We start from the raw sequence: 25,731 nt of genomic DNA, 5'->3' as shown, positions 1-25,731 counted from the left end.
TCTCTCTCTCTCTCTCTCTCTCTCTCTCTCTCTCTCTCATGATTGTCTTCCTAGGGTCCCCCCTTATTGTCTGTGCTCCAGGGATATGAATGTCATTGATATGTGTGAGAACAAAGACTGGGTAGAGACTCAGGAAGACGTTGATGTAATATGGAGGTGTTAACCTAATCTCTCAGATGGCTCTGCTCACAGCGGGGCTGTGTTATTAAAACAGGTTGATTTCCTTTTACCACCTCCACTTCTCTTACTGTCCATTTCTACCTCCGTCCCAAAAGGCACCCTAATTCCCATAGGGCCCTGGTCCAAAAGTAGTGCACTAAGTAGAGAATAGTGTACCATTTGGGAAACACGATCGTCTGTATTAAACCCCAGGGGGACCAGGGTAATTGATCGTTTGACCCACAGAATGTCTAAGACAAGCATGTACAGTATATGCCATTCCTTCTCCCACCGTCTTCCACACCTGAAGTAATGGACGTCTACAATTGTATCATTTATATCGACAGTTTCCCGGAGCCAGAATAATCCTATTCCTAGACTTAAAAAGCATGTTAAATATAGATTTTCTTTTAGCCAATCAGTAGGCTGAGGCCTTGGGTTAACTGTACAGTATAGATGAGTAGTACTCTACATGTGAGCCTGTCCTGTGTCTGTGTTGTCCAGGTAAATGTCTCCAGCCCTGCAGAAACGGAGGGAAATGCACTGGGAAAAACAAATGCAAATGTGACAAGGGTTTCCACGGTGACCTGTGTTCCAAGGGTAAGTCTAACCCGACCCCCGGACACTGCTGCTTCCGCTTTGGGATGAACTGAGGGGATATAATGTAGCACACAATGTACATGTAGTATGGAAGAATGTGACATGCCATGTTGTGTTTTGTGTCATAAAGTCATGAATTCATGTGTCAGAATATGTATGTGTGACTCTGACAATGTGTGTCTCTGATAGTGTGTACATGTCTGTGTGTGTCTGACCGTGTGTGTGTGTGTGTGTGTGTGTGTGCAGCTGTCTGTGAGCCCAGCTGTGGAGCCCACGGGACCTGTGTGGAACCTAACAAGTGCCTGTGTAAGGAAGGCTGGCACGGACGCCACTGTAATAAGAGTGAGTTTAGTGGTTTAATAACACTGTAATAGAGTGAGTTTAGTGGTTTAATAACACTGTAATAAGAGTGAGTTTAGTGGTTTAATAACACTGTAATAGAGTGAGTTTAGTGGTTTAATAACACTGTAATAGAGTGAGTTTAGTGGTTTAATAACACTGTAATAGAGTGAGTTTAGTGGTTTAATAACACTGTAATAGAGTGAGTTTAGTGGTTTAATAACACTGTAATTAGAGTGAGTTTAGTGGTTTAATAACACTTTAATAGAGTGAGTTTAGTGGTTTAATAACACTGTAATTAGAGTGAGTTTAGTGGTTTAATAACACTGTAATAGAGTGAGTTTAGTGGTTTAGTAACACTGCAATAGAGTGAGTTTAGTGGTTTAGTAACACTGTAATTAGAGTGAGTTTAGTGGTTTAATAACACTAATAGAGTGAGTTTAGTGGTTTAATAACACTGTAATAGAGTGAGTTTAGTGGTTTAGTAACACTGTAATAGAGTGAGTTTAGTGGTTTAATAACACTGTAATAAGAGTGAGTTTAGTGGTTTAATAACACTGTAATAGAGTGAGTTTAGTGGTTTAATAACACTGTAATAGAGTGAGTTTAGTGGTTTAATAACACTGTAATTAGAGTGAGTTGTGGTTTAATAACACTGTAATAGAGTGAGTTTAGTGGTTTAATAACACTGTAATAAGAGTGAGTTTAGTGGTTTAATAACACTGTAATAAGAGTGAGTTTAGTGGTTTAATAACACTGTAATAGGAGTGAGTTTAGTGGTTTAATAACACTTTAATAGAGTGAGTTTAGTGGTTTAATAACACTGTAATAGAGTGAGTTTAGTGGTTTAATAACACTGTAATTAGTGAGTTTAGTGGTTTAATAACACTGTAATAGAGTGAGTTTAGTGGTTTAATAACACTGTAATAGAGTGAGTTTAGTGGTTTAATAACACTAATAGAGTGAGTTTAGTGGTTTAATAACACTGTAATAGAGTGAGTTTAGTGGTTTAATAACACTGTAATTAGAGTGAGTTTAGGTGTTTAATAACACTAATAGAGTGAGTTTAATGGTTTAATAACACTGTAATAGAGTGAGTTTAGTGGTTTAATAACACTAATAGAGTAAGTTTAGTGGTTTAGTAACACTGTAATAAGAGTGAGTTTAGTGGTTTAATAACACTGTAATAGAGTGAGTTTAGTGGTTTAATAACACTGTAATTAGAGTGAGTTGTGGTTTAATAACACTGTAATAGAGTGAGTTTAGTGGTTTAATAACACTGTAATAGAGTGAGTTTAGTGGTTTAATAACACTGTAATAGAGTGAGTTTAGTGGTTTAATAACACTGTAATAGAGTGAGTTTAGTGGTTTAATAACACTGTAATTAGTGAGTTTAGTGGTTTAATAACACTGTAATAGAGTGAGTTTAGTGGTTTAATAACACTGTAATAAGAGTGAGTTTAGTGGTTTAATAACACTGTAATTAGTGAGTTTAGTGGTTTAATAACACTGTAATAGAGTGAGTTTAGTGGTTTAATAACACTGTAATAAGAGTGAGTTTAGTGGTTTAATAACACTGTAATTAGTGAGTTTAGTGGTTTAATAACACTGTAATAGAGTGAGTTTAGTGGTTTAATAACACTGTAATAAGAGTGAGTTTAGTGGTTTAATAACACTGTAATAGGAGTGAGTTTAGTGGTTTAATAACACTTTAATAGAGTGAGTTTAGTGGTTTAATAACACTGTAATAGAGTGAGTTTAGTGGTTTAATAACACTGTAATAGAGTGAGTTTAGTGGTTTAATAACACTGTAATTAGTGAGTTTAGTGGTTTAATAACACTGTAATAGAGTGAGTTTAGTGGTTTAATAACACTGTAATAGAGTGAGTTTAGTGGTTTAATAACACTAATAGAGTGAGTTTAGTGGTTTAATAACACTGTAATAGAGTGAGTTTAGTGGTTTAATAACACTGTAATTAGAGTGAGTTTAGGTGTTTAATAACACTAATAGAGTGAGTTTAATGGTTTAATAACACTGTAATAGAGTGAGTTTAGTGGTTTAATAACACTAATAGAGTAAGTTTAGTGGTTTAGTAACACTGTAATAAGAGTGAGTTTAGTGGTTTAATAACACTGTAATAGAGTGAGTTTAGTGGTTTAATAACACTGTAATTAGAGTGAGTTGTGGTTTAATAACACTGTAATAGAGTGAGTTTAGTGGTTTAATAACACTGTAATAGAGTGAGTTTAGTGGTTTAATAACACTGTAATAGAGTGAGTTTAGTGGTTTAATAACACTGTAATAGAGTGAGTTTAGTGGTTTAATAACACTGTAATAGAGTGAGTTTAGTGGTTTAATAACACTGTAATTAGTGAGTTTAGTGGTTTAATAACACTGTAATAGAGTGAGTTTAGTGGTTTAATAACACTGTAATAAGAGTGAGTTTAGTGGTTTAATAACACTGTAATTAGTGAGTTTAGTGGTTTAATAACACTGTAATAGAGTGAGTTTAGTGGTTTAATAACACTGTAATAAGAGTGAGTTTAGTGGTTTAATAACACTGTAATTAGTGAGTTTAGTGGTTTAATAACACTGTAATAGAGTGAGTTTAGTGGTTTAATAACACTGTAATAAGAGTGAGTTTAGTGGTTTAATAACACTGTAATAGGAGTGAGTTTAGTGGTTTAATAACACTTTAATAGAGTGAGTTTAGTGGTTTAATAACACTGTAATAGAGTGAGTTTAGTGGTTTAATACACTGTAATAGAGTGAGTTTAGTGGTTTAATAACACTGTAATTAGTGAGTTTAGTGGTTTAATAACACTGTAATAGAGTGAGTTTAGTGGTTTAATAACACTGTAATAGAGTGAGTTTAGTGGTTTAATAACACTAATAGAGTGAGTTTAGTGGTTTAATAACACTGTAATAGAGTGAGTTTAGTGGTTTAATAACACTGTAATTAGAGTCAGTTTAGGTGTTTAATAACACTAATAGAGTGAGTTTAATGGTTTAATAACACTGTAAGAGAGTGAGTTTAGTGGTTTAATAACACTAATAGAGTAAGTTTAGTGGTTTAGTAACACTGTAATAAGAGTGAGTTTAGTGGTTTAATAACACTGTAATAGAGTGAGTTTAGTGGTTTAATAACACTGTAATTAGAGTGAGTTGTGGTTTAATAACACTGTAATAGAGTGAGTTTAGTGGTTTAATAACACTGTAATAGAGTGAGTTTAGTGGTTTAATAACACTGTAATAGAGTGAGTTTAGTGGTTTAATAACACTGTAATAGAGTGAGTTTAGTGGTTTAATAACACTGTAATTAGTGAGTTTAGTGGTTTAATAACACTGTAATAGAGTGAGTTTAGTGGTTTAATAACACTGTAATAAGAGTGAGTTTAGTGGTTTAATAACACTGTAATTAGTGAGTTTAGTGGTTTAATAACACTGTAATAGAGTGAGTTTAGTGGTTTAATAACACTGTAATAGAGTGAGTTTAGTGGTTTAATAACACTGTAATTAGTGAGTTTAGTGGTTTAATAACACTGTAATAGAGTGAGTTTAGTGGTTTAATAACACTGTAATAGAATGAGTTTAGTGGTTTAATAACACTGTAATAAGAGTGAGTTTAGTGGTTTAATAACACTGTAATTAGTGAGTTTAGTGGTTTAATAACACTGTAATAGAGTGAGTTTAGTGGTTTAATAACACTGTAATTAGAGTGAGTTTAGTTGTTTAATAACACTAATAGAGTGAGTTTAATGGTTTAATAACACTGTAATAGAGTGAGTTTAGTGGTTTAATAACACTAATAGAGTGAGTTTAGTGGTTTAATAACACTGTAATTAGAGTGAGTTTAGTGGTTTAATAACACTGTAATAGAGTGAGTTTAGTGGTTTAATAACGCTGTAATTAGAGTGAGTTTAGTGGTTTAATAACACTGTAATAGAGTGAGTTTAGTGGTTTAGTAACACTGTAATTAGAGTGAGTTTAGTGGTTTAATAACACTGTAATTAGAGTGAGTTTAGTGGTTTAATAACACTGTAATTAGAGTGAGTTTAGTGGTTTAATAACACTGTAATTAGAGTGAGTTTAGTGGTTTAATAACACTGTAATAGAGTGAGTTTAGTGGTTTAATAACACTGTAATTAGAGTGAGTTTAGTGGTTTAATAACACTGTAATAGAGTGAGTTTAGTGGTTTAATAACACTGTAATAGAGTGAGTTTAGTGGTTTAATAACACTGTAATAGAGTAAGTTTAGTGGTTTAATAACACTAATAGAGTGAGTTTAGTGGTTTAATAACACTGTAATTAGAGTGAGTTTAGTGGTTTAATAACACTGTAATAGAGTGAGTTTAGTGGTTTAATAACACTGTAATTAGAGTGAGTTTAGTGGTTTAATAACACTGTAATAGAGTGAGTTTAGTGGTTTAATAACACTGTAATAGAGTGAGTTTAGTGGTTTAATAACACTGTAATAGAGTAAGTTTAGTGGTTTAATAACACTAATAGAGTGAGTTTAGTGGTTTAATAACACTGTAATTAGAGTGAGTTTAGTGGTTTAATAACACTGTAATTAGAGTGAGTTTAGTGGTTTAATAACACTGTAATAGAGTAAGTTTAGTGGTTTAATAACACTAATAGAGTGAGTTTAGTGGTTTAATAACACTAATAGAGTGAGTTTAGTGGTTTAATAACACTGTAATAGAGTGAGTTTAGTGGTTTAATAACACTGTAATAGAGTGAGTTTAGTGGTTTAATAACACTGTAATAGAGTGAGTTTAGTGGTTTAATAACACTAATAGAGTGAGTTTAGTGGTTTAATAACACTGTAATTAGAGTGAGTTTAGTAACACAATCACATTACAAAGCTGCCTCCCTAATACCCCCCCCCCCCCCTCCCTATAAAGCCACTTTCCCAAGGCGGCATCCCAAATGGCACCCTATTCCCTATATAGTGCACTACTTTTGATGAGGGCTAATAGGGCTCTGGTAGTGCGCTATGTAGGGAATAGGGTTCCATTTGGTATGTAGCCCTGGCAGTCGACTGCCACCTGTAGGATGATGGATCACATGTAATCCCACGGTAACACAACACCACAGTGATTTAGGCTGTCCTAATCGGCAGCCTATTCCCTTTGTAGTGCACCACATTTGACCAGAGCCGTATGGGGCCTGGTGGTAATTAGTGTACCATAGGCCAGGGAATAAGGTAACTCAACACCACTCTGACTTGGTTTCAGCTCATAGAAGCATGAATGAAATAGAGGCTCTGAGAAGCTCAACTCCTCCACTTCCTTTAGGTTGTTAGTTCTCTGCTGTGGTGGAGCCTCTGAGGAAAACACCAACCCACATGTTTGGGCTCCCGAGTGGTGCAGCGGTCTAAGGCACTACGTCTCAGTGCTAGAGGCAGCACTACAGACACCCTGGTTCAAATCCAGGCTGTATCACAACCGGCCATGATTGGGAGTCCCATAGGGCTGCGCTCAATTGGTCAAGCGTCATCCGGGTTTTGGCCGGTGTAGACCGTCAGTGTAAATAAGAATTTGTTCTTAACTGACTTGTCTTGTTAAATAAAAGGTAAAGTAAAGGTAAAACATCTGACAGGAAGAGGGGAAGCTGCAACATATCAGATCATGGTCGCACACACACACACACACACACACACACACACACACACAAAGGCTTCTTATTGGTGTTTGTTTGGTGGTACGTCATTAGCGGTCATTAGTCTCCTTGATTTGGTTTCCAGACCAGAACAGAGGCTTAGAAACACTAGAAACAATAGGAAAATATGACTAGTGTTGAGTGGTGGTCCCCTCAGGGTCTCTACACATACCTTTCATCACATGACCTACCACTTCCCCCTTTCTCTCTCTCTCTCTCTCCTCTCTCTACTCACCCCCTCTTTCCCTCCCTCCCTCCCCCCTTTTTCTCTCCTCTCTCTACTCACCCCCCTCTTTCCCTCCCTCCCTCCCTCCCTCCCTCCCCGTCTCTCTCCTCTCTCTACTCACCCCCCCTCTTTCCCTCCCTCCCTTTCTCTCTCCTCTCTCTCTCTACTCACCCCCCTCTTTCCCTCCCTCCCTTTCTCTCTCCTCTCTCTACTCACCCCCCCTCTTTCCCTCCCTCCCTTTCTCTCTCCTCTCTCTCTCTACTCACCCCCCTCTTTCTCGCTCTGTCTCTCTCTCTCCCACTCCATACCTATCTACCTACCTCCTTCCCTTCCTCTTCTCTCTCTCTCTCTCTCTCTCTCTCTCTCTCTCTCTCTCTCTCAGGATACAGAGGAGGTGACCCTAACACCCATCGTCTCTCATCAGGCCCTAAACACAAGCCTCAGCAGCACTCCTCCTCTGCCAAGGAGGTGAAAGACGTCCCCGATGCCGACATCCCAGCAGAGACCAATTACGTGGTATAAGAGCTCGGTCCAGACAACCACACCTGGGTTCAAGCACTATTCAACATCTTTCAGATACTTTCAGCATCTGCTCTAGTCTGGTTGGCGGCGCCTGATGGGTGCGTCCTGGTGGGCGGGGTTTGATGGGTGGGGTTTGTTGGGTGGGTGGGTTTGATGGGTGGGGTTTGATGGGCTGGGTTTGATGGGTGGGTTTGATGGGCGGGGTTTGATGGGCGGGGTTTGATGGGCGGGGTTTGATGGGTGGGGTTTGATGGGCTGGGTTTGATGGGTGGGGTTTGATGGGTGGGTTTGATGGGCGGGGTTTGATGGGCTGGGTTTGATGGGCTGGGTTTGATGGGCGGGGTTTGATGGGCTGGGTTTGATGGGCTGGGTTTGATGGGCGGGGTTTGATGGGTTGGGTTTGATGGGCGGGGTTTGATGGTCTGGGTTTGATGGGAGGATTTTGCGGTTTTAGGACAGTGCTACTGGTCTGTTAAGCAAGGCAAACTCAATCAACAACATATTAAGCATGTTGAATTATTTGAAGTAGTATTTGAACCCAGGTATGCAGAAAACCCCACCAGTCCAACAGCACCTCCTCCTGTCCTCTGTGGTAGACTACTTATACCCATACGTGATGTTATACACCATTATTACCACACCTACCTAGCCTCATCCCCTCCCACTGGCTAGCTACCTACCCTCATCCCCTCCCACTGGCTACCTACCCTCATCCCCTCCCACTGCCTAGCTACCTACCCTCATCCCCTCCCACTGGCTAGCTACCTACCCTCATCCCCTCCCACTGGCTAGCTACCTACCCTCATCCCCTCCCACTACCTAGCTACCTACCCTCATCCCCTCCCACTACCTACCTACCTACCCTCATCCCCTCCCACTGGCTAGCTACCTACCCTCATCCCCTCCCACTGCCTAGCTACCTTAGATACCTACCCTCATCCCCTCCCGCTGCCTAGCTACCTACCATCAAACCCCTCCCACTGCCTAGCTACCTACCCTCATCCCCTCTCACTGGCTACCTACCCTCACCCCCTCCCACTGGCTAGCTACCTACCCTCATCCCCTCCCACTGGCTAGCTACCTACCCTCATCCCCTCCCGCTGCCTAGCTACCCTCATCCCCTCCCACTGCCTAGCTACCTACCCTCATCCCCCATCCCCTCCCACTGCCTACCTACCTACCCTCATCCCCTCCCACTACCTAGCTACCTACCCTCATCCCCTCCCACTGGCTAGCTACCTACCCTCATCCCCTCCCACTGCCTAGCTACCTACCCTCATCCCCTCCCGCTGCCTAGCTACCTACCATCAAACCCCTCCCACTACCTACCTACCTACCCTCATCCCCTCCCACTGGCTACCTACCTACCCTCATCCCCTCCCACTAGCTACCTACCCTCATCCCCTCCCGCTGCCTAGCTACCTACCATCAAACCCCTCCCACTACCTACCTACCTACCCTCATCCCCTCCCACTGGCTACCTACCTAGCCTCATCCCCTCCCACTGGCTACCTACCCTCATCCCCTCCCACTGCCTACCTACCTACCCTCATCCCCTCCCACTACCTAGCTACCTACCCTCATCCCCTCCCACTGCCTAGCTACCTACCCTCATCCCCTCCCACTACCTAGCTACCCTCATCCCCTCCCACTACCTAGCTACCCTCATCCCCTCCCACTGGCTAGCTACCTACCCTCAACCCCTCCCGCTGCCTATCTACCCTCATCCCCTCCCACTGGGCGACTAGCAACCTACCCTCATCCCCTCCCACTACCTAGCTACCTACCCTCATCCCCTCCCACTGCCTAGCTACCTACCCTCATCCCCTCCCACTGCCTAGCTACCTACCCTCATCCCCTCCCACTGCCTAGCTACCTACCCTCATCCCCTCCCACTGCCTAGCTACCTACCCTCATCCCCTCCCACTGCCTAGCTACCTACCCTCATCCCCTCCCACTGCCTAGCTACCTACCCTCATCCCCTCTCACTGCCTAGCTACCTACCCTCATCCCCTCCCACTACCTAGCTACCTACCCTCATCGCCTCCCACTACCTAGCTACCTACCCTCATCCCCTCCCACTGCCTAGCTACCTTAGCTACCTACCCTCATCCCCTCCCACTGCCTAGCTACCTACCCTCATCCCCTCCCACTGCCTAGCTACCTTAGATACCTACCCTCATCCCCTCCCACTGCCTAGCTACCTTAGATACCTACCCTCAAACCCCTCCCACTGCCTAGCTACCTTAGATACCTACCCTCAGGCCCTCCCACCACCTACCTACCTACCCTCAAACCCCTCCCACTGCCTACCTACCCTCAAACCCCTCCCACTACCTACCTACCCTCATCCCCTCCCACTGCCTAGCTACCTTAGATACCTACCCTCATCCCCTCCCACTGCCTAGCTACCTTAGATACCTACCCTCAAACCCCTCCCACTGCCTAGCTACCTTAGATACCTACCCTCAGGCCCTCCCACCACCTACCTACCTACCCTCAAACCCCTCCCACTGCCTACCTACCCTCAAACCCCCTCCCACTACCTACCTACCCTCATCCCCTCCCACTGCCTAGCTACCTTAGATACCTACCCTCAAACCCCTCCCACTGCCTACCTACCCTCAAACCCCCTCCCACTACCTACCTACCCTTATCCCCTCCCACTGGCTAGCTACCTACCCTCATCCCCTCCCACTACCTACCTACCCTAGACCAATCTACATGGTCAGCTGCTCCTACAGACACACACACACACACACACACACACACACACACACACACACACACCAATCATATCATTTTCTTACAGTCTTAGAAAAAATTGTTCCAAAAGGGTTATTCGGCTATGTGAACCCTTTTTGGTTCCAGATAAAACAATTTTTGGTTACATGTAGAACCCTCTGTCGATAGGATTGGAACCAAAAGGCATCTACCTGGAACCAACAAGGGTTCTTCAAAGGGTTCTCCTATGGGGACAGCCGAAGAACCTTGTTAGGTTCTAGATAAGAGTGTAGGAATCCATTGGTCGTTTTTGTTTTGGTGTGTTTTTGTTGCTGTTCTCCTGTGTATTCTTTCACTTGGTCATCCTTCAACGCACCTAGCCTTCGTTCAGATATCTCTGAAGTCTTTAGTCTGTGGAGGAATTCTGGTGGCTGTTGTCAGTACAGTCATAATGCTTCACAATCGCTCTGAATCACCCGAGTAACCGTAACCCTGACAACCTGAGACAGCGAGGAGAGTGTGACTCATCTGTTTGTTAGTGTTCTATGATGCTGGGTCGTGGTGTCTGTGTGTTTGCCCTGAGCTGTCTGTCTTTCTATGGCTTCCTAAGAAGGAAGTGGATAAGTGATTGACTAGGTATTGTATAGGTAGAGGACACCACCACTAAAGACACTAGAAGACCTCTGTCTTATTTCTTATTTAGTGGACTGATGGCCAGACAGGATCATCATCATATCAAATCAAAGTTTATTTGTCACGTGCGCCGAATACAACTGGTGAAGACCTTACAGTGAAATGCTTACTTATAGGCTCTAACCAATAGTGCAAAAAAAGGTATTAGGTGAACAATAGGTAAGTAAAGAAATAAAAACAACAGTAAAGAGGACAGTGAATATAGTTGGTCATATGTGAAGAGATTATTTTTTTGAAGGGGGGTTCAAAGGCCTCAAGACAGATCATAGGCCAAGAGGATCCAACTTAAAGCTGCAATATGCCATTTTTTGGGGGGGGCGACCCAATCAAATTCACATAGAAATGTGAGTTATAGATCTGTCATTCGCATCGAAAGCAAGTCTAAGAAGCCGTAAATCTGTTCTATGTGCGCTATTTTCTATGCTTCTCCTTCTTAAGTTTAGTTTTTTTGCGTCTTTTACTATGGGGTTTTGTACATCAACTGAAAATACAATATTTTTGGTTATGCAAAATATATTCCACAGCGGTTTAGATGTCACATAAACTGAAATTAAATAAACTATTAGAATTTTAGTAACCAGGAAATGGCAGAGCAATTTCTGCATCGTGCACCTTTCAAATCTTCCTCACTTCTAATGTATCACCATACCAGCAACACTATCTCACCATACCAGCCCAGCAACACTATCTCACCATACCAGCCCAGCAACACTATCTCACCATACCAGCCCAGCAACACTATCTCACCATACCAGCCCAGCAACACTATCTCACCATACCAGCCCAGCAACACTATGTCACCATACCAGCCCAGCAACACTATCTCACCATACCAGCCCAGCAACACTATCTCACCATACCAGCCCAGCAACACTATCTCACCATACCAGCCCAGCAACACTATCTCACCATACCAGCCCAGCAACACTATCTCACCATACCAGCAACACTATCTCACCATACCAGCCCAGCAACACTATCTCACCATACCAGCCCAGCAACACTATCTCACCATACCAGCCCAGCAACACTATCTCACCATACCAGCCCAGCAACACTATCTCACCATACCAGCCCAGCAACACTATCTCACCATACCAGCCCAGCAACACTATCTCACCATACCAGCCCAGCAACACTATCTCACCATACCAGCCCAGCAACACTATCTCACCATACCAGCCCAGCAACACTATGTCACCATACCAGCCCAGCAACACTATCTCACCATACCAGCCCAGCAACACTATCTCACCATACCAGCCCAGCAACACTATCTCACCATACCAGCCCAGCAACACTATCTCACCATACCAGCCCAGCAACACTATCTCACCATACCAGCCCAGCAACACTATCTCACCATACCAGCCCAGCAACACTATCTCACCATACCAGCCCAGCAACACTATCTCACCATACCAGCCCAGCAACACTCTTCCTGAAAGAAAGAAAGCCAAAGAAAGCAATAAGAAATACAAACCTCAACTATAAATGTATTAATATATAGAAGAATCTCTACTGTCTTCAGTTGAAACTGTAATCTCTATCCCCTGATGGTGTAAATCCTTTTCAAATCCTTTAAAGTTTCCATTCCCAGATAAATATTATGTATTCTAAAAGCCTAATCCGTTTACTTTTACAATCGGATTAAATAGACTTTTTGTTGTGAACCACTTTTTTTGGTTGAGTATTTATCTAGTCGTTTTATTTTAGATTACATAATAAAGTAGTATTAAAACAACAAGTACATTTGTCTCTTTTTAAAAAACTTTACTATTTAGTGTTTTAATATTTCGTTTATAACATGATGACACTACATGAACTGTGTAATATATCGTAAAAAAAACTTTAAAGTAATCCAAAACTGTTTTTTTTTTGGTGTTGTTTATTTCTTCATGTATGTAATGTAATGTATTATTAAAATAAACAATTTGTAAATGCTACATTTGGTTTGTGATTTTACTTATCGAGTTCTTTACCTGGTTACATTACGCTCCAGATGGATAGACCTGCTAGCCAAAGGCAAGTACTTAGAACCGGGATAGTAGAACCGGGAAAGTAAAACCGGGAAAGTAGAACCGGGATAGTAGAACCTGGATATTAGAACCGGGATAGTAGAACCTGGATAGTAGAACCGGGATAGTAGAACCTGGATAGTAGAATGGGGATAGTAGAATGGGGATAGTAGAACCTGGATAGTAGAATCGGGATAGTAGAACCTGGATAGTAGAATGGGGATAGTAGAACCGGCATTGTAGAAAATGTGCCAGACTAGCCCGCCAGGCCAGTGACATTACTTTTCAAGTATCAGATGGCACAGATGTTGGACCCGAACCACATGTTACCCAGGCTGGCCAAAACCCCTGGTTAAGCTATACAAGACTGTTCCAGCTGGTCGTTCTGTCTCCTGAGAGTTTGTTCCAGCTGGTCATTCTGTCTCTTGACAGTTTGTTCCAGCTGGTCGTTCTGTCTCCTGACAGTTTGTTCCAGCTGGTCGTTCTGTCTCCTGACAGTCTGTTCCAGCTGGTCGTTCTGTCTCATGACAGTCTGTTCCAGCTGGTCATTCTGTCTCCTGACAGTCTGTTCCAGCTGGTCGTTCAGACTATGAATGTATTTTTCTTCTGTGTGATCAGGCTGAGATGTGGTTACATTTCACACACACACACACACACACACACACACACACACACACACACACACACACACACACACACACACACACACACACACACACACACACACACACACACACACACACACACACACACACACACACTTACCTATTTATCTAAAGGACAATATTTCCATCATTTAGTGGTTTGGTGGGTTCATCAGATCTTTATGAACAAGCCAACAAAACAGTCATTAGCAGCCATTTTAACTCATCACCACGGTAACAGAGACCCAGCTTGTTTTAGTCTTTGCCCTGTCTGTCTGTCTCGTGCTCAGAACATTGTTGTTCAGGCTGTAGTGGCTGTAGCAGGGGAGAGGAGCAGGGCTCTGTCCCTAAAGGCTCCCTATTCCCCATGGGCCCTGGTTCAAAGTAGTGCACTACATAGGGAATAGGGTACTATTTCAGACACAAACCCAGGAGTAATTCAGCATTAAAACAACACGTTTTATCCCTTTTGTAAATCTAAGGGAGGTTGGCGAAGGGCTGGGGCGAGCGTGACCCTAACCTGGGTTCAACTACTATTTGAAATAATTTCAAATAATTTAGCTGCGTTTGATAGAGCTTGTCTGGTGCAAAGGAATCAATAGAGAAGTGACAACCCTAGCAGCCCACCTGGCACTCCAGGCAGACTAGAGCAAACGCTGAAAGTATTTGAACAATTTTAAACAGTATTTGATCCCAGGTCTGATGGGATTTTAAATAGTATCTGAACCCAGGTCTGAGGGGATTTTAAATAGTATCTGAACCCAGGTCTGAGGGGATTTTAAATAGTATCTGAACCCAGGTCTGATGGGATTTTAAATAGCATCTGAACCCATGTCTGATGGGATATTAAATAGTATCTGAACCCAGGTCTGAGGGGATTTTAAATAGTATCTGAACCCAGGTCTGAGGGGATTTTAAATAGTATCTGAACCCAGGTCTGATGGGATTTTAAATAGTATCTGAACCCAGGTCTGATGGGATTTTAAATAGTATCTGAACCCATGTCTGAGGGGATTTTAAATAGTATCTGAACCCAGGTCTGAGGGGATTTTAAATAGTATCTGAACCCAGGTCTGAGGGGATTTTAAATAGTATCTGAACTCAGGTCTGAGGGGATTTTAAATAGTATCTGAACCCAGGTCTGAAGGGATTTTAAATAGTATCTGAACCCAGGTCTGAGGGGATTTTAAATAGTATCTGAACTCAGGTCTGAGGGGATTTTAAATAGTATTTGATCCCAGGTCTGATGGGATTTTAAATAGCATCTGAACCCATGTCTGATGGGATATTAAATAGTATCTGAACCCAGGTCTGAGGGGATTTTAAATAGTATCTGAACCCAGGTCTGAGGGGATTTTAAATAGTATCTGAACCCAGGTCTGATGGGATTTTAAATAGTATCTGAACCCATGTCTGAGGGGATTTTAAATAGTATCTGAACCCAGGTCTGAGGGGATTTTAAATAGTATCTGAACCCAGGTCTGAGGGGATTTTAAATAGTATCTGAACCCAGGTCTGAGGGGATTTTAAATAGTATCTGAACCCAGGTCTGAGGGGATTTTAAATAGTATCTGAACCCAGGTCTGAGGGGATTTTAAATAGTATCTGAACTCAGGTCTGAGGGGATTTTAAATAGTATTTGATCCCAGGTCTGTGGGCCGGTAAAGTACCAGCCTAGTAAATCCCTGTCTATGTCAACATAAGCCTGTGGGCTCACTGTGCCCAGCCTGGCCAGATCACACTATTACATCAGAGAGCATACACATGCACGCACGCACGCACACACACACACACACACACACACACACACACACACACACACACACACACACACACACACACACACACACACACACACACACACACACACACACACACACACACACACACACTATTAAAGAGGTCTAGACACCAGACCAGACCATAATATGGTATGTATTCCCTTTGTTTTGAACTGTACTAAACACACATAGAGGCCAGAGCTGTAGAGGATGGAGCTGTAGGGGATGGAGCTGTAAAGGATGGAGCTGTAGGGGATGGAGGTGTAGGGGATGGAGCTGTAGAGGATGGAGCTGTAGGGGATGGAGCTGTAGAGGATGGAGCTGTAGAGGATGGAGCTGTAGAGGATGGAGCTGTAGAGGATGGAGGTGTAGGGGATGGAGCTGTAGGGGATGGAGCTGTAGAGGATGGAGCTGTAGGGGATGGAGCTGTAGGGGATGGAGCTGTAGGGGATGAAGATGTAGAGGATGGAGCTGTAGAGGATGGAGCTGTAGTGGATGGAGCTGTAGAGGATGGAGCTGTAGGGGATGGAGCTGTAGAGGATGGAGCTGTAGTGGATGGAGCTGTAGTGGATGGAGCTGTAGAGGATGGAGCTGTAGAGGATGGAGCTGTAGGGGATGGAGCAGTAGAGGATGGAGCTGTAGAGGATGGAGCTGTAGGAGATGGAGGTGTAGGGGATGGAGTTGTAGAGGATGGAGCTGTAGGGGATGGAGCTGTAGAGAATGGAGCTGTAGGGGATGGAGCTGTAGGGGATGGAGCTGTAGGGGATGGAGCTGTAGGGGATGGAGCTGTAGAGGATGGAGGTGTAGAGGATGGAGCTGTAGGGGATGGAGCTGTAGGGGATGGAGCTGTAGTGGATGGAGCTGTAGAGGATGGAGCTGTAGAGGATGGAGCTGTAGGGGATGGAGCTGTAGAGGATGGAGCTGTAGAGGATGGAGCTGTAGTGGATGGATGGAGCTGTAGTGGATGGAGCTGTAGGGGATGGAGCTGTAGAGGATGGAGCTGTAGTGGATGGAGCTGTAGAGGATGGAGCTGTAATGGATGGAGGTGTAGAGGATGGAGGTGTAGAGGATGGAGCTGTAGGGGATGGAGGTGTAGAGGATGGAGCTGTAGAGGATGGAGCTGTAGGGGATGGAGCTGTAGAGGATGGAGGTGTAGTGGATGGAGGTGTAGAGGATGGAGCTGTAGGGGATGGAGCTGTAGGGGATGGAGCTGTAGAGGATGGAGGTGTAGAGCCAGTAGATGGTAATTATAGCTACACATCAAAGAGGGGGCGGCAGGTAGCTCAGCGGTTAAGAGCGTTGGGCCAGTAACCTAAAGGCCGACTAGGTGAAAAATATGTCTGTCTAAAGATTAGAGAATCAACAAAGTCTATAGTCAGTCTGTCTGTCTGTCTGTCTGTCTGTCTGTCTGTCTGTCTGTCTGTCTGTCTGTCTGTCTGTCTGTCTGTCTGTCTGTCTGTCTGTCTGTCTGTCTGTCTGTCTGTCTGGAGGGAGGGAGGGAGGGAGGGAGGGATGGAAACCAGACTAAGGGGTAGAAGAAGAGTGGGTTGGATCGGGGGAGGCGGGGTGTGTGTGTGTGTGTGTGTGTGTGTGTGTGTGTGTGTGTGTGTGTGTGTGTGTGTGTGTGTGTGTGTGTGTGTTGAGCAATGCACAGGCATTGTACTCGAACCAGTGTATGGTGGTAACGTAGCTTGTCAGAGACCATTAGTAGTGATTAAAGCACAAACACACACACACACACACACACACACACACACACACACACACACACACACACACACACACACCCTTAACTCCTGCATAACACAGGACCAGGACTCTCTCAGAGATCTTTAATAGGACTCTATTGGATTCTATAAGATTATTTTAGACTCTTTTGGAGTCTATTGGACTCTATTCGACTCAACTGGACTCTACTGGACTCTACTGGACTCTACTGGACTCTATTGGACTCTATTGGACTCAATTGGACTCTATTGGACTCTATTGGACTCTACTGGAACTCTACTGTACTCTATTGGACTCTATTGGACTCTATTGGACTCTACTGGACTCTATTGGACTCTATTGGACTCCATTGGACTCTACTGGACTCTATTGGACTCTACTGGACTCTATTGGACTCTATTGGACCCTATTGGCGTCTGTTGTTCCAAGAATGACGTTCCATGTCTGACTCGTCAGCGCGCTGAACAACAGCGACCTCTTGTGATTTGTTTATGGAATGACATCGTCGTGGCATTCTGAGTGTCACTGTCGTCATGGATGGGCAGGAAGTAGTGAGTGTCGAAAATAAAACTCTCTGGTCTGTAAATTCTGATGTCGAAACCCACGTTAATTTTATTAACCAGTCGAAACAAAGCGCCCGAGCATGGTGGTTGGATTTTTCCGGACATCCAGTTTCTTATGGCGATATACGAACGAGCGGGCTATTACGTATGAATACTTTTCTGAGTGAGTCCCTCCCTCATGCAACACCGCTTTCTGCCTTTCCTTTATTTAGTCTTTCTTGTTTTACTCAAATACTTGATCTGTATTAAGTTTAACATGTAATGTAATTCAGCTATGGGTTGAACCAAGAGGACAGTTCTACCCCAACAAAGCATTACTCAGCTATGGGCCTTTCCCAAATGTTGAATTGAATGAGTTATAGCCTAAAGCTATTGTTCGTCACATTTAATTTCCCTCAATCTCATTCCACTCTCCGCAGCGCATCCATGGCTTTTCAGAGCCTCTCGAAATGGGGCGAAACTTTTAGCTAATCAGCAAGAGGTTTATCTGCCAGCAGCTGCCACCGAATATGAAGAGGAATGTTGTCATAACTACACCAGGTGTGTCCCTCTCTATGTGCCTTCCATCAACCCCGAATGTTGTCATAACTACACCAGGTGTGTCCCTCTCTATGTGCCTTCCATCAACCCCGAATGTTGTCATAACTACACCAGGTGTGTCCCTCTCTATGTGCCTTCCATCAACCCCGAATGTTGTCATAACTACACCAGGTGTGTCCCTCTCTATGTGCCTTCCATCAACCCCGAATGTTGTCATAACTACACCAGGTGTGTCCCTCTCTATGTGCCTTCCATCAACCCCGAATGTTGTCATAACTACACCAGGTGTGTCCCTCTCTATGTGCCTTCCATCAACCCCGAATGTTGTCATAACTACACCAGGTGTGTCCCTCTCTATGTGCCTTCCATCAACCCCGAATGTTGTCATAACTACACCAGGTGTGTCCCTCTCTATGTGCCTTCCATCAACCCCGTTGACAGACAGCTGTTATACACTACACTTCCTTGTGCTGTCGTTTCCTTTCCTCGTTGTCACCTAGATATAAAAGAGTCTAACCAATAGTAGCATTGACCTTTGCCCTGTCCCAGGCTACTATAGGCTGTTGTTTTATAAATGGTAGGCCTAGGCAACAGAGGAGAGTGTAGTGGCTTCCTTTCCTCTTCACCATAGCCACTGCCCTAGCCTGAAGCGGGGTCGTTTCCTACGCATACAGGGATATGGTGCAACAAAAAGGTTTATTCTTCTAATATCTAACAAAAAATGATTCTCCAATCAACTTAAATCAGAGATTACTGACATGAAAAATACATAATATGACCTGTCTGTCTGTATGTCTGTATGTCTGTATGGTCAAAAAACTATACCGCTTCCGCATCTAGCAAGGACTCCCCCCTCCTGAAGGCCCAACTTCCTGCCTTTATCCAAACACACTGACCACAGTAACACACTGACCACAGTAACACACTGACCACAGTAACACACTGACCACAGTAACACACTGACCACAGTAACACACTGACCACAGTACAATGAATGGGCAAGAGGGGGGAGGGGCAAAAACTAAGTTCCACTAACAACAAATGAATATATCTCAATCAGGTAAATATAAATCATAAAGGTACCTAATATTTCATCATATACATGAATATATTTACACTAATATACATGGAGCCCTGTGTGTTCTGTGTTTTATACAGATATGTCCACCTGGGCTCTAACAGAGAGGAACACAACCTAAACTATTGACACTTCCCCTCAAGATGTTGTTCGTGTCACCAGCCACACATGCGTTACTTATTTGGTATTTTACCCCTCAAAAAGTATTTTGATTGTTTCTTTCTGTGTTCCACTATTGGGACCCAGATCTTTTTCTGATCTGGCCAACTCCTGATGGAATTGTCTTGACCAATAATTTGGCTTGGCAATGGAGTAGGCAAAAATCACAATCAGACCTGGGACCAGTTCTGTCTGAGAATGTTGACAGATCTGGGACCGGTTCTGTCCAGGAGTGTTGACAGATCTGGGACCAACTCTGTCCATGAGTGTTGACAGACCTGGGACCAGCTCTGTCTGGGAATGTTGACAGACCTGGGACCAACTCTGTCCAGGAGTGTTGACAGATCTGGGACCAGCTCTGTCCAGGAGTGTTGACAGACCTGGGACCAGCTCTGTCCAGGAGTGTTGACAGACCTGGGACCAGTTCTGTCCGGGAGTGTTGACAGACCTGGGACCAGCTCTGTCCAGGAGTGTTGACAGACCTGGGACCAGCTCTGTCCGGGAGTGTTGACAGACCTGGGACCAGTTCTGTCCGGGAATGTTGACACATCTGGGACCAGCTCTGTCCAGGAGTGTGTAAAAACACGTCAAGTTTGAAAGACGTCATTGTTTCTCTCTGTGTTCCAGTGTACTCTCTCCAGGAGTGTTGTCTGATGCTAATCCGTAATCTGGTAGAAGAGGAGGACTACGACAGACTGGACATCCCCGAGTCACTGAAGACAGACCTCAGACAACAGCCTGACTTACTGAAGGAGCTGGGAATAGGAGTGTTGACCTAGGATCAGTTGTATCATTTAGATCACAATGAATCAGATTACATGGACAGGGGGGGTGACCTGATCCTAGATCAGTTCTCATACTCTGAGAAGCTTTATGCATAACAGGCCACTGAATAATGGACTTTCTGTTGACCAAATGTAGCCTTTTTTCCCCTGCTCTGAACTCGTTGGTGGCTCTAGAACAGTGGCAGTCAAAGTCTGGTTCAGGGAACTGCAGTGGGGTCGCGAATTAAGAGTACTTATTATTATTAAGAGTACATATTATTAAGATTACATATTATTGTATGGGACAAAAACAATTAAAACATTTAAGAAATATATATATATATTTTTAAATGTATTTGTTTGTTTCTTTTGTTTCTTTTCATTTTGATGATGGATGAAAACACAATGAATTTAAGGTTATTTGGGGTGAGGTCGCAATAAATTCTTGAGGAGAAAATGGGGTCCCCACTGAAACATTTTGAATACCACTGGCTTAGAGCATTTGAATGGAACTTGTCCCTACCCTGAACTCATTGGGCACAGCGCTTTATGTCGACCAAATGTAGCCTTTTCCTAGCTTGGTCCCAGATCTATTTGTGCTGTCTTACCACCTCCTATGGTCATCAAGACGAGATCAGGCTAGCCTTTCCCTTCCTCAAAACACTCAACGTATGGAATGTATGAACAACATATTTAGGTTTAGAGCAGGTTGAATGGAACTTGTGACCAAACATTATAACAGAGCCTATTAGCAACACAGTGGGCCTGCTCCTACTTATCAGCCAAACATAGTTTATACCGGATGTTCAGTGCCTTGCAGAAGTATTCAGAACCCTTGGATTTCATCACATTTTATTGGGCTACAAAGTGGGATTAAAATGGATTTAATCATTTTTTTGGTCAACAATCTACACAAAATACTCTAAGGTCAAAGTGGAAGATTTAAAAAACAATACTTTTTGATTAATAAATATTTTTATAACTAAAATATAGTTGTTGCATAAGTATTCAGCTCCCTGAGTCAATACATGTTTGAATCATCTTTGGCATTGATTCCAGCTGTGAGTCTTTCTGGGTCTCTAAGAGCTTTACACACCTGGATTGTACAATATTTGCCCATTATTATTTAAAAATTTCTTCAAGCTCTGTCAAGATGTTGGGGATCATGGCTAGACAACAATGTTCAAGTCTTGCCATGGATTCTTTAGCAGATTTAAGTCAAAACTAACTTGGCCACTCAGGAACATTCACCGTCTCCTTGGTAAGCAACTCCAGTGTAGATTTGGCTTTGTGTTGTAGGTTATTGTCCTGCTGAAAGTTGAATTACTCTCTCAGTCTCTGGTGTAAAGCAGACTGAAGCAGGTTTTTTTCCCTCTAGGATTTTGCCTGTGCTTAGCTCCATCCCGGTTCTTTTTATCCTGAAAAACTCCACAGTATTTGCCAATGGCAAGCATACCCATACCATGACACCACCAGGCTTAAAGACAAGGAAGCAGTTGTTAACCTCTATTATTTCACACAGTGAGTCCATGTCACTTATTATGTACATTTTACTCCTGAACTAATTTTAGGTTTGCCTAAACAAAGTGGCTGAATACTTATGCAACGATTATATTTTAGTTATGCATTTATTTTTCTTCCACTTTGACATTGCAGAGTATTTTGTGTAGATTATTGACAAAAAAATGACAAATCCATTTTAATTCCAATTTGTAACAATAAAAAGACACTGTAGGTGCGTTCACCTGGTCTAGTGGTATAACTGGTTCTGTATAGGTGAGTGTTCACCTGGTCTAGTGGTATAACTGGTTCTATACAGGTGAGTGTTCACCTGGTCTAGTGGTATAACTGGTTCTGTAGAGGTGAGTGTTCACCTGGTCTAGTGGTATAACTGGTTCTGTAGAGGTGAGTGTTCACCTGGTCTAGTGGTATAACTGGTTCTGTAGAGGTGAGTGTTCACCTGGTCTAGTGGTATTACTGGTTCTGTAGAGGTGAGTGTTCACCTGGTCTAGTGGTATAACTGGTTCTGTACAGGTGAGTGTTCACCTGGTCTAGTGGTATAACTGGTTCTGTAGAGGTGAGTGTTCACCTGGTCTAGTGGTATAACTGGTTCTATAAAGGTGAGTGTTCACCTGGTCTAGTGGTATAACTGGTTCTGTAGAGGTGAGTGTTCACCTGGTCTAGTGGTATAACTGGTTCTGTATAGGTGAGTGTTCACCTGGTCTAGTGGTATAACTGGTTCTATACAGGTGAGTGTTCACCTGGTCTAGTGGTATAACTGGTTCTGTAGAGGTGAGTGTTCACCTGGTCTAGTGGTATAACTGGTTCTGTAGAGGTGAGTGTTCACCTGGTCTAGTGGTATAACTGGTTCTGTAGAGGTGAGTGTTCACCTGGTCTAGTGGTATTACTGGTTCTGTAGAGGTGAGTGTTCACCTGGTCTAGTGGTATAACTGGTTCTGTACAGGTGAGTGTTCACCTGGTCTAGTGGTATAACTGGTTCTGTAGAGGTGAGTGTTCACCTGGTCTAGTGGTATAACTGGTTCTATACAGGTGAGTGTTCACCTGGTCTAGTGGTATAACTGGTTCTATACAGGTGAGTGTTCACCTGGTCTAGTGGTATAACTGGTTCTATACAGGTGAGTGTTCACCTGGTCTAGTGGTATAACTGGTTCTATACAGGTGAGTGTTCACCTGGTCTAGTGGTATAACTGGTTCTGTAGAGGTGAGTGTTCACCTGGTCTAGTGGTATAACTGGTTCTATACAGGTGAGTGTTCACCTGGTCTAGTGGTATAACTGGTTCTATACAGGTGAGTGTTCACCTGGTCTAGTGGTATAACTGGTTCTGTAGAGGTGAGTGTTGTCTAGTGGTATAACTGGTTCTGTAGAGGTGAGTGTTGTCTAGTGGTATAACTGGTTCAACTGAGTTAGTGGAAGCAGACATATCTACATGAAAATGTAAAACACTCAACTTTACAATTTAATCAAGAAATCAAAGCATATACAATTGATGGTTCATTCACAGTTCACCAAATAGATGTGCAACTATTTTACTTTCCACATGACAATTTGTATTGCACTTGCAGGTTTGTTAATAAATGAATGACTGAGGAAACAGCCTAGTAAAATCCCTTCATAGTATTTACATGATCTCAAATGGAAACCTCTTGGTATTCAAATCTGTAGTGTTCTTCAGATTCCCTTTCCTGACAACTGATGTGGTATTATTCTACTGTACATTGTTCTGCCCACCAGGTAACTGGTTGAACAGGTTTCCTGGTCCCAGAGCATCCCTCTGTTTGTTGGCATATCAAATCTCTGTCCCAAATGACCCATAGGGCTTTGGTCAAAAGTCGTGCACTATATAAGGAATGGGGTCTCATTTGGGACACGCCCTCTCGTCAAAAGTAATGCACTATATATGGAATAGGGTCCCATTTGGGACACGGCCTCTGGTCAAAAGTAGTGCACTATATATGGAATAGGTTGCTATGTGATACATCTTCTCAGGTGTCCTGGTTAAGTCAATAGTGGAGAATAGTGTATTTTATAAAACTTTACTGTGACTACTATTCAAGTCTTTCTAGAATGATCAGATCTTTACATTCAGTGGCCAGTTTATAAGGTACACCACCCCCGTTCACGAAAATGGTTCGTTCCTACAGTCAGTGAGTCACGTGGCCTTGGGCTTGTTATATAAAGCAGGCAGACAGGCATCAAGGCATTCAGTTACTGTTTGATTAAACGTTAGAATGGGCAAAACGAGTGACCTAAGTGAATTTGAGTGTGGTATGATCGTCGGTGCCAGGCGAGCCGGTTCCAGTACCTCAGAAACAGCCGGCCACCCTGGCCTTTTCACGCACGACAGTGTCTAGGGTTTACAGAGAATGGTGCGACAAACAAAACACGTCCAGTCAGTGGCAGTCCTGTGGATGAAAACAGCTCGTTGATGAGAGATGTCCAAGCAGGATGGCAAGAAATGTGCAAGCTAACAGGCGGAACACAAACAGGAAACTAACTGCGGTCTGCAGAACGGAATCTCAGAACCCACAACTCGTCGGTCCTTGTCATGGATTGGCTATTGCAGCAGACGACCACACTGGGTTCCTATCAGCTAAAAACAAGGAGAAGCTGCTCCAGTGTGTAGGCCATCACCAACACTGGGTTCCTATCAGCTAAAAACAAGGAGAAGCTGCTCCAGTGGGCAGGCCATCACCAACACTGGGTTCCTATCAGCTAAAAACAAGGAGAAGCTGCTCCAGTGGGCAGGCCATCACCAACACTGGGTTCCTATCAGCTAAAAACAAGGAGAAGCTGCTCCAGTGGGCAGGCCATCACCAACACTGGGTTCCTATCAGCTAAAAACAAGGAGAAGCTGCTCCAGTGGGCAGGCCATCACCAACACTGGGTTCCTATCAGCTAAAAACAAGGAGAAGCTGCTTCAGTGGGCAGGCCATCACCAACACTGGGTTCCTATCAGCTAAAAACAAGGAGAAGCTGCTCCAGTGGGCAGGCCATCACCAACACTGGGTTCCTATCAGCTAAAAACAAGGAGAAGCTGCTCCAGTGGGCAGGCCATCACCAACACTGGGTTCCTATCAGCTAAAAACAAGGAGAAGCTGCTCCAGTGGGCAGGCCATCACCAACACTGGGTTCCTATCAGCTAAAAACAAGGAGAAGCTGCTCCAGTGGGCAGGCCATCACCAACACTGGGTTCCTATCAGCTAAAAACAAGGGGAAGCTGCTCCAGTGGGCAGGCCATCACCAACACTGGGTTCCTATCAGCTAAAAACAAGGAGAAGCTGCTCCAGTGGGCAGGCCATCACCAACACTGGGTTCCTATCAGCTAAAAACAAGGGGAAGCTGCTCCAGTGGGCAGGCCATCACCAACACTGGGTTCCTATCAGCTAAAAACAAGGGGAAGCTGCTCCAGTGGGCAGGCCATCACCAACACTGGGTTCCTATCAGCTAAAAACAAGGAGAAGCAGCTCCAGTGGGCAGGCCATCACCAACACTGGGTTCCTATCAGCTAAAAACAAGGAGAAGCAGCTCCAGTGGGCAGGCCATCACCAACACTGGGTTCCTATCAGCTAAAAACAAGGGGAAGCTGCTCCAGTGGGCAGGCCATCACCAACACTGGGTTCCTATCAGCTAAAAACAAGGAGAAGCTGCTCCAGTGGGCAGGCCATCACCAACACTGGGTTCCTATCAGCTAAAAACAAGGGGAAGCAGCTCCAGTGGGCAGGCCATCACCAACACTGGGTTCCTATCAGCTAAAAACAAGGAGAAGCTGCTCCAGTGGGCAGGCCATCACCAACACTGGGTTCCTATCAGCTAAAAACAAGGAGAAGCTGCTCCAGTGGGCAGGCCATCACCAACACTGGGTTCCTATCAGCTAAAAACAAGGGGAAGCTGCTCCAGTGGGCAGGCCATCACCAACACTGGGTTCCTATCAGCTAAAAACAAGGGGAAGCTGCTCCAGTGGGCAGGCCATCACCAACACTGGGTTCCTATCAGCTAAAAACAAGG

General features: G+C 43.7%; 1 protein-coding gene and 3 long non-coding RNA genes across 4 annotated transcripts in view; all 4 read left to right on the top strand.

Annotated features, from left to right (window-relative positions):
* LOC115182952 (wnt inhibitory factor 1-like) overlaps positions 1 to 7,593 on the top strand; it is a 55,292-nt gene extending 47,699 nt beyond the window's left edge. The window contains exons 8-10 of the mRNA XM_029744310.1: positions 664 to 759; positions 1,006 to 1,101; positions 7,373 to 7,593. Coding sequence (XP_029600170.1) covers positions 664 to 759; positions 1,006 to 1,101; positions 7,373 to 7,512 — 332 coding nt within the window. The 3' untranslated portion in view covers positions 7,513 to 7,593. The remainder of the gene's footprint in view (positions 1 to 663; positions 760 to 1,005; positions 1,102 to 7,372) is intronic.
* Positions 7,594 to 17,619: 10,026 nt separating this feature from the next.
* On the top strand, positions 17,620 to 18,925 carry LOC115182947 (uncharacterized). Its single transcript, XR_003873923.1, has 2 exons — positions 17,620 to 17,826; positions 18,083 to 18,925. It is a non-coding gene; the product is annotated as an uncharacterized LOC115182947 (long non-coding RNA).
* Positions 18,926 to 19,152: 227 nt separating this feature from the next.
* On the top strand, positions 19,153 to 20,543 carry LOC115182948 (uncharacterized). The gene is made up of 2 exons (XR_003873924.1): positions 19,153 to 19,465; positions 20,068 to 20,543. It is a non-coding gene; the product is annotated as an uncharacterized LOC115182948 (long non-coding RNA).
* A 1,035-nt stretch (positions 20,544 to 21,578) lies between these two features.
* On the top strand, positions 21,579 to 23,320 carry LOC115182959 (uncharacterized). Its single transcript, XR_003873927.1, has 2 exons — positions 21,579 to 23,055; positions 23,093 to 23,320. It is a non-coding gene; the product is annotated as an uncharacterized LOC115182959 (long non-coding RNA).
* The last annotated feature ends 2,411 nt before the right edge of the window (positions 23,321 to 25,731 follow it).

This window comes from Salmo trutta, unplaced genomic scaffold (genome assembly GCF_901001165.1).
Source record: "Salmo trutta unplaced genomic scaffold, fSalTru1.1, whole genome shotgun sequence".
Classification (NCBI taxonomy): domain Eukaryota; kingdom Metazoa; phylum Chordata; class Actinopteri; order Salmoniformes; family Salmonidae; genus Salmo; species Salmo trutta.
The sequence above is the reverse complement of the archived record's forward strand: the minus strand, read 5'-3'. Positions and strand labels throughout refer to the sequence as shown.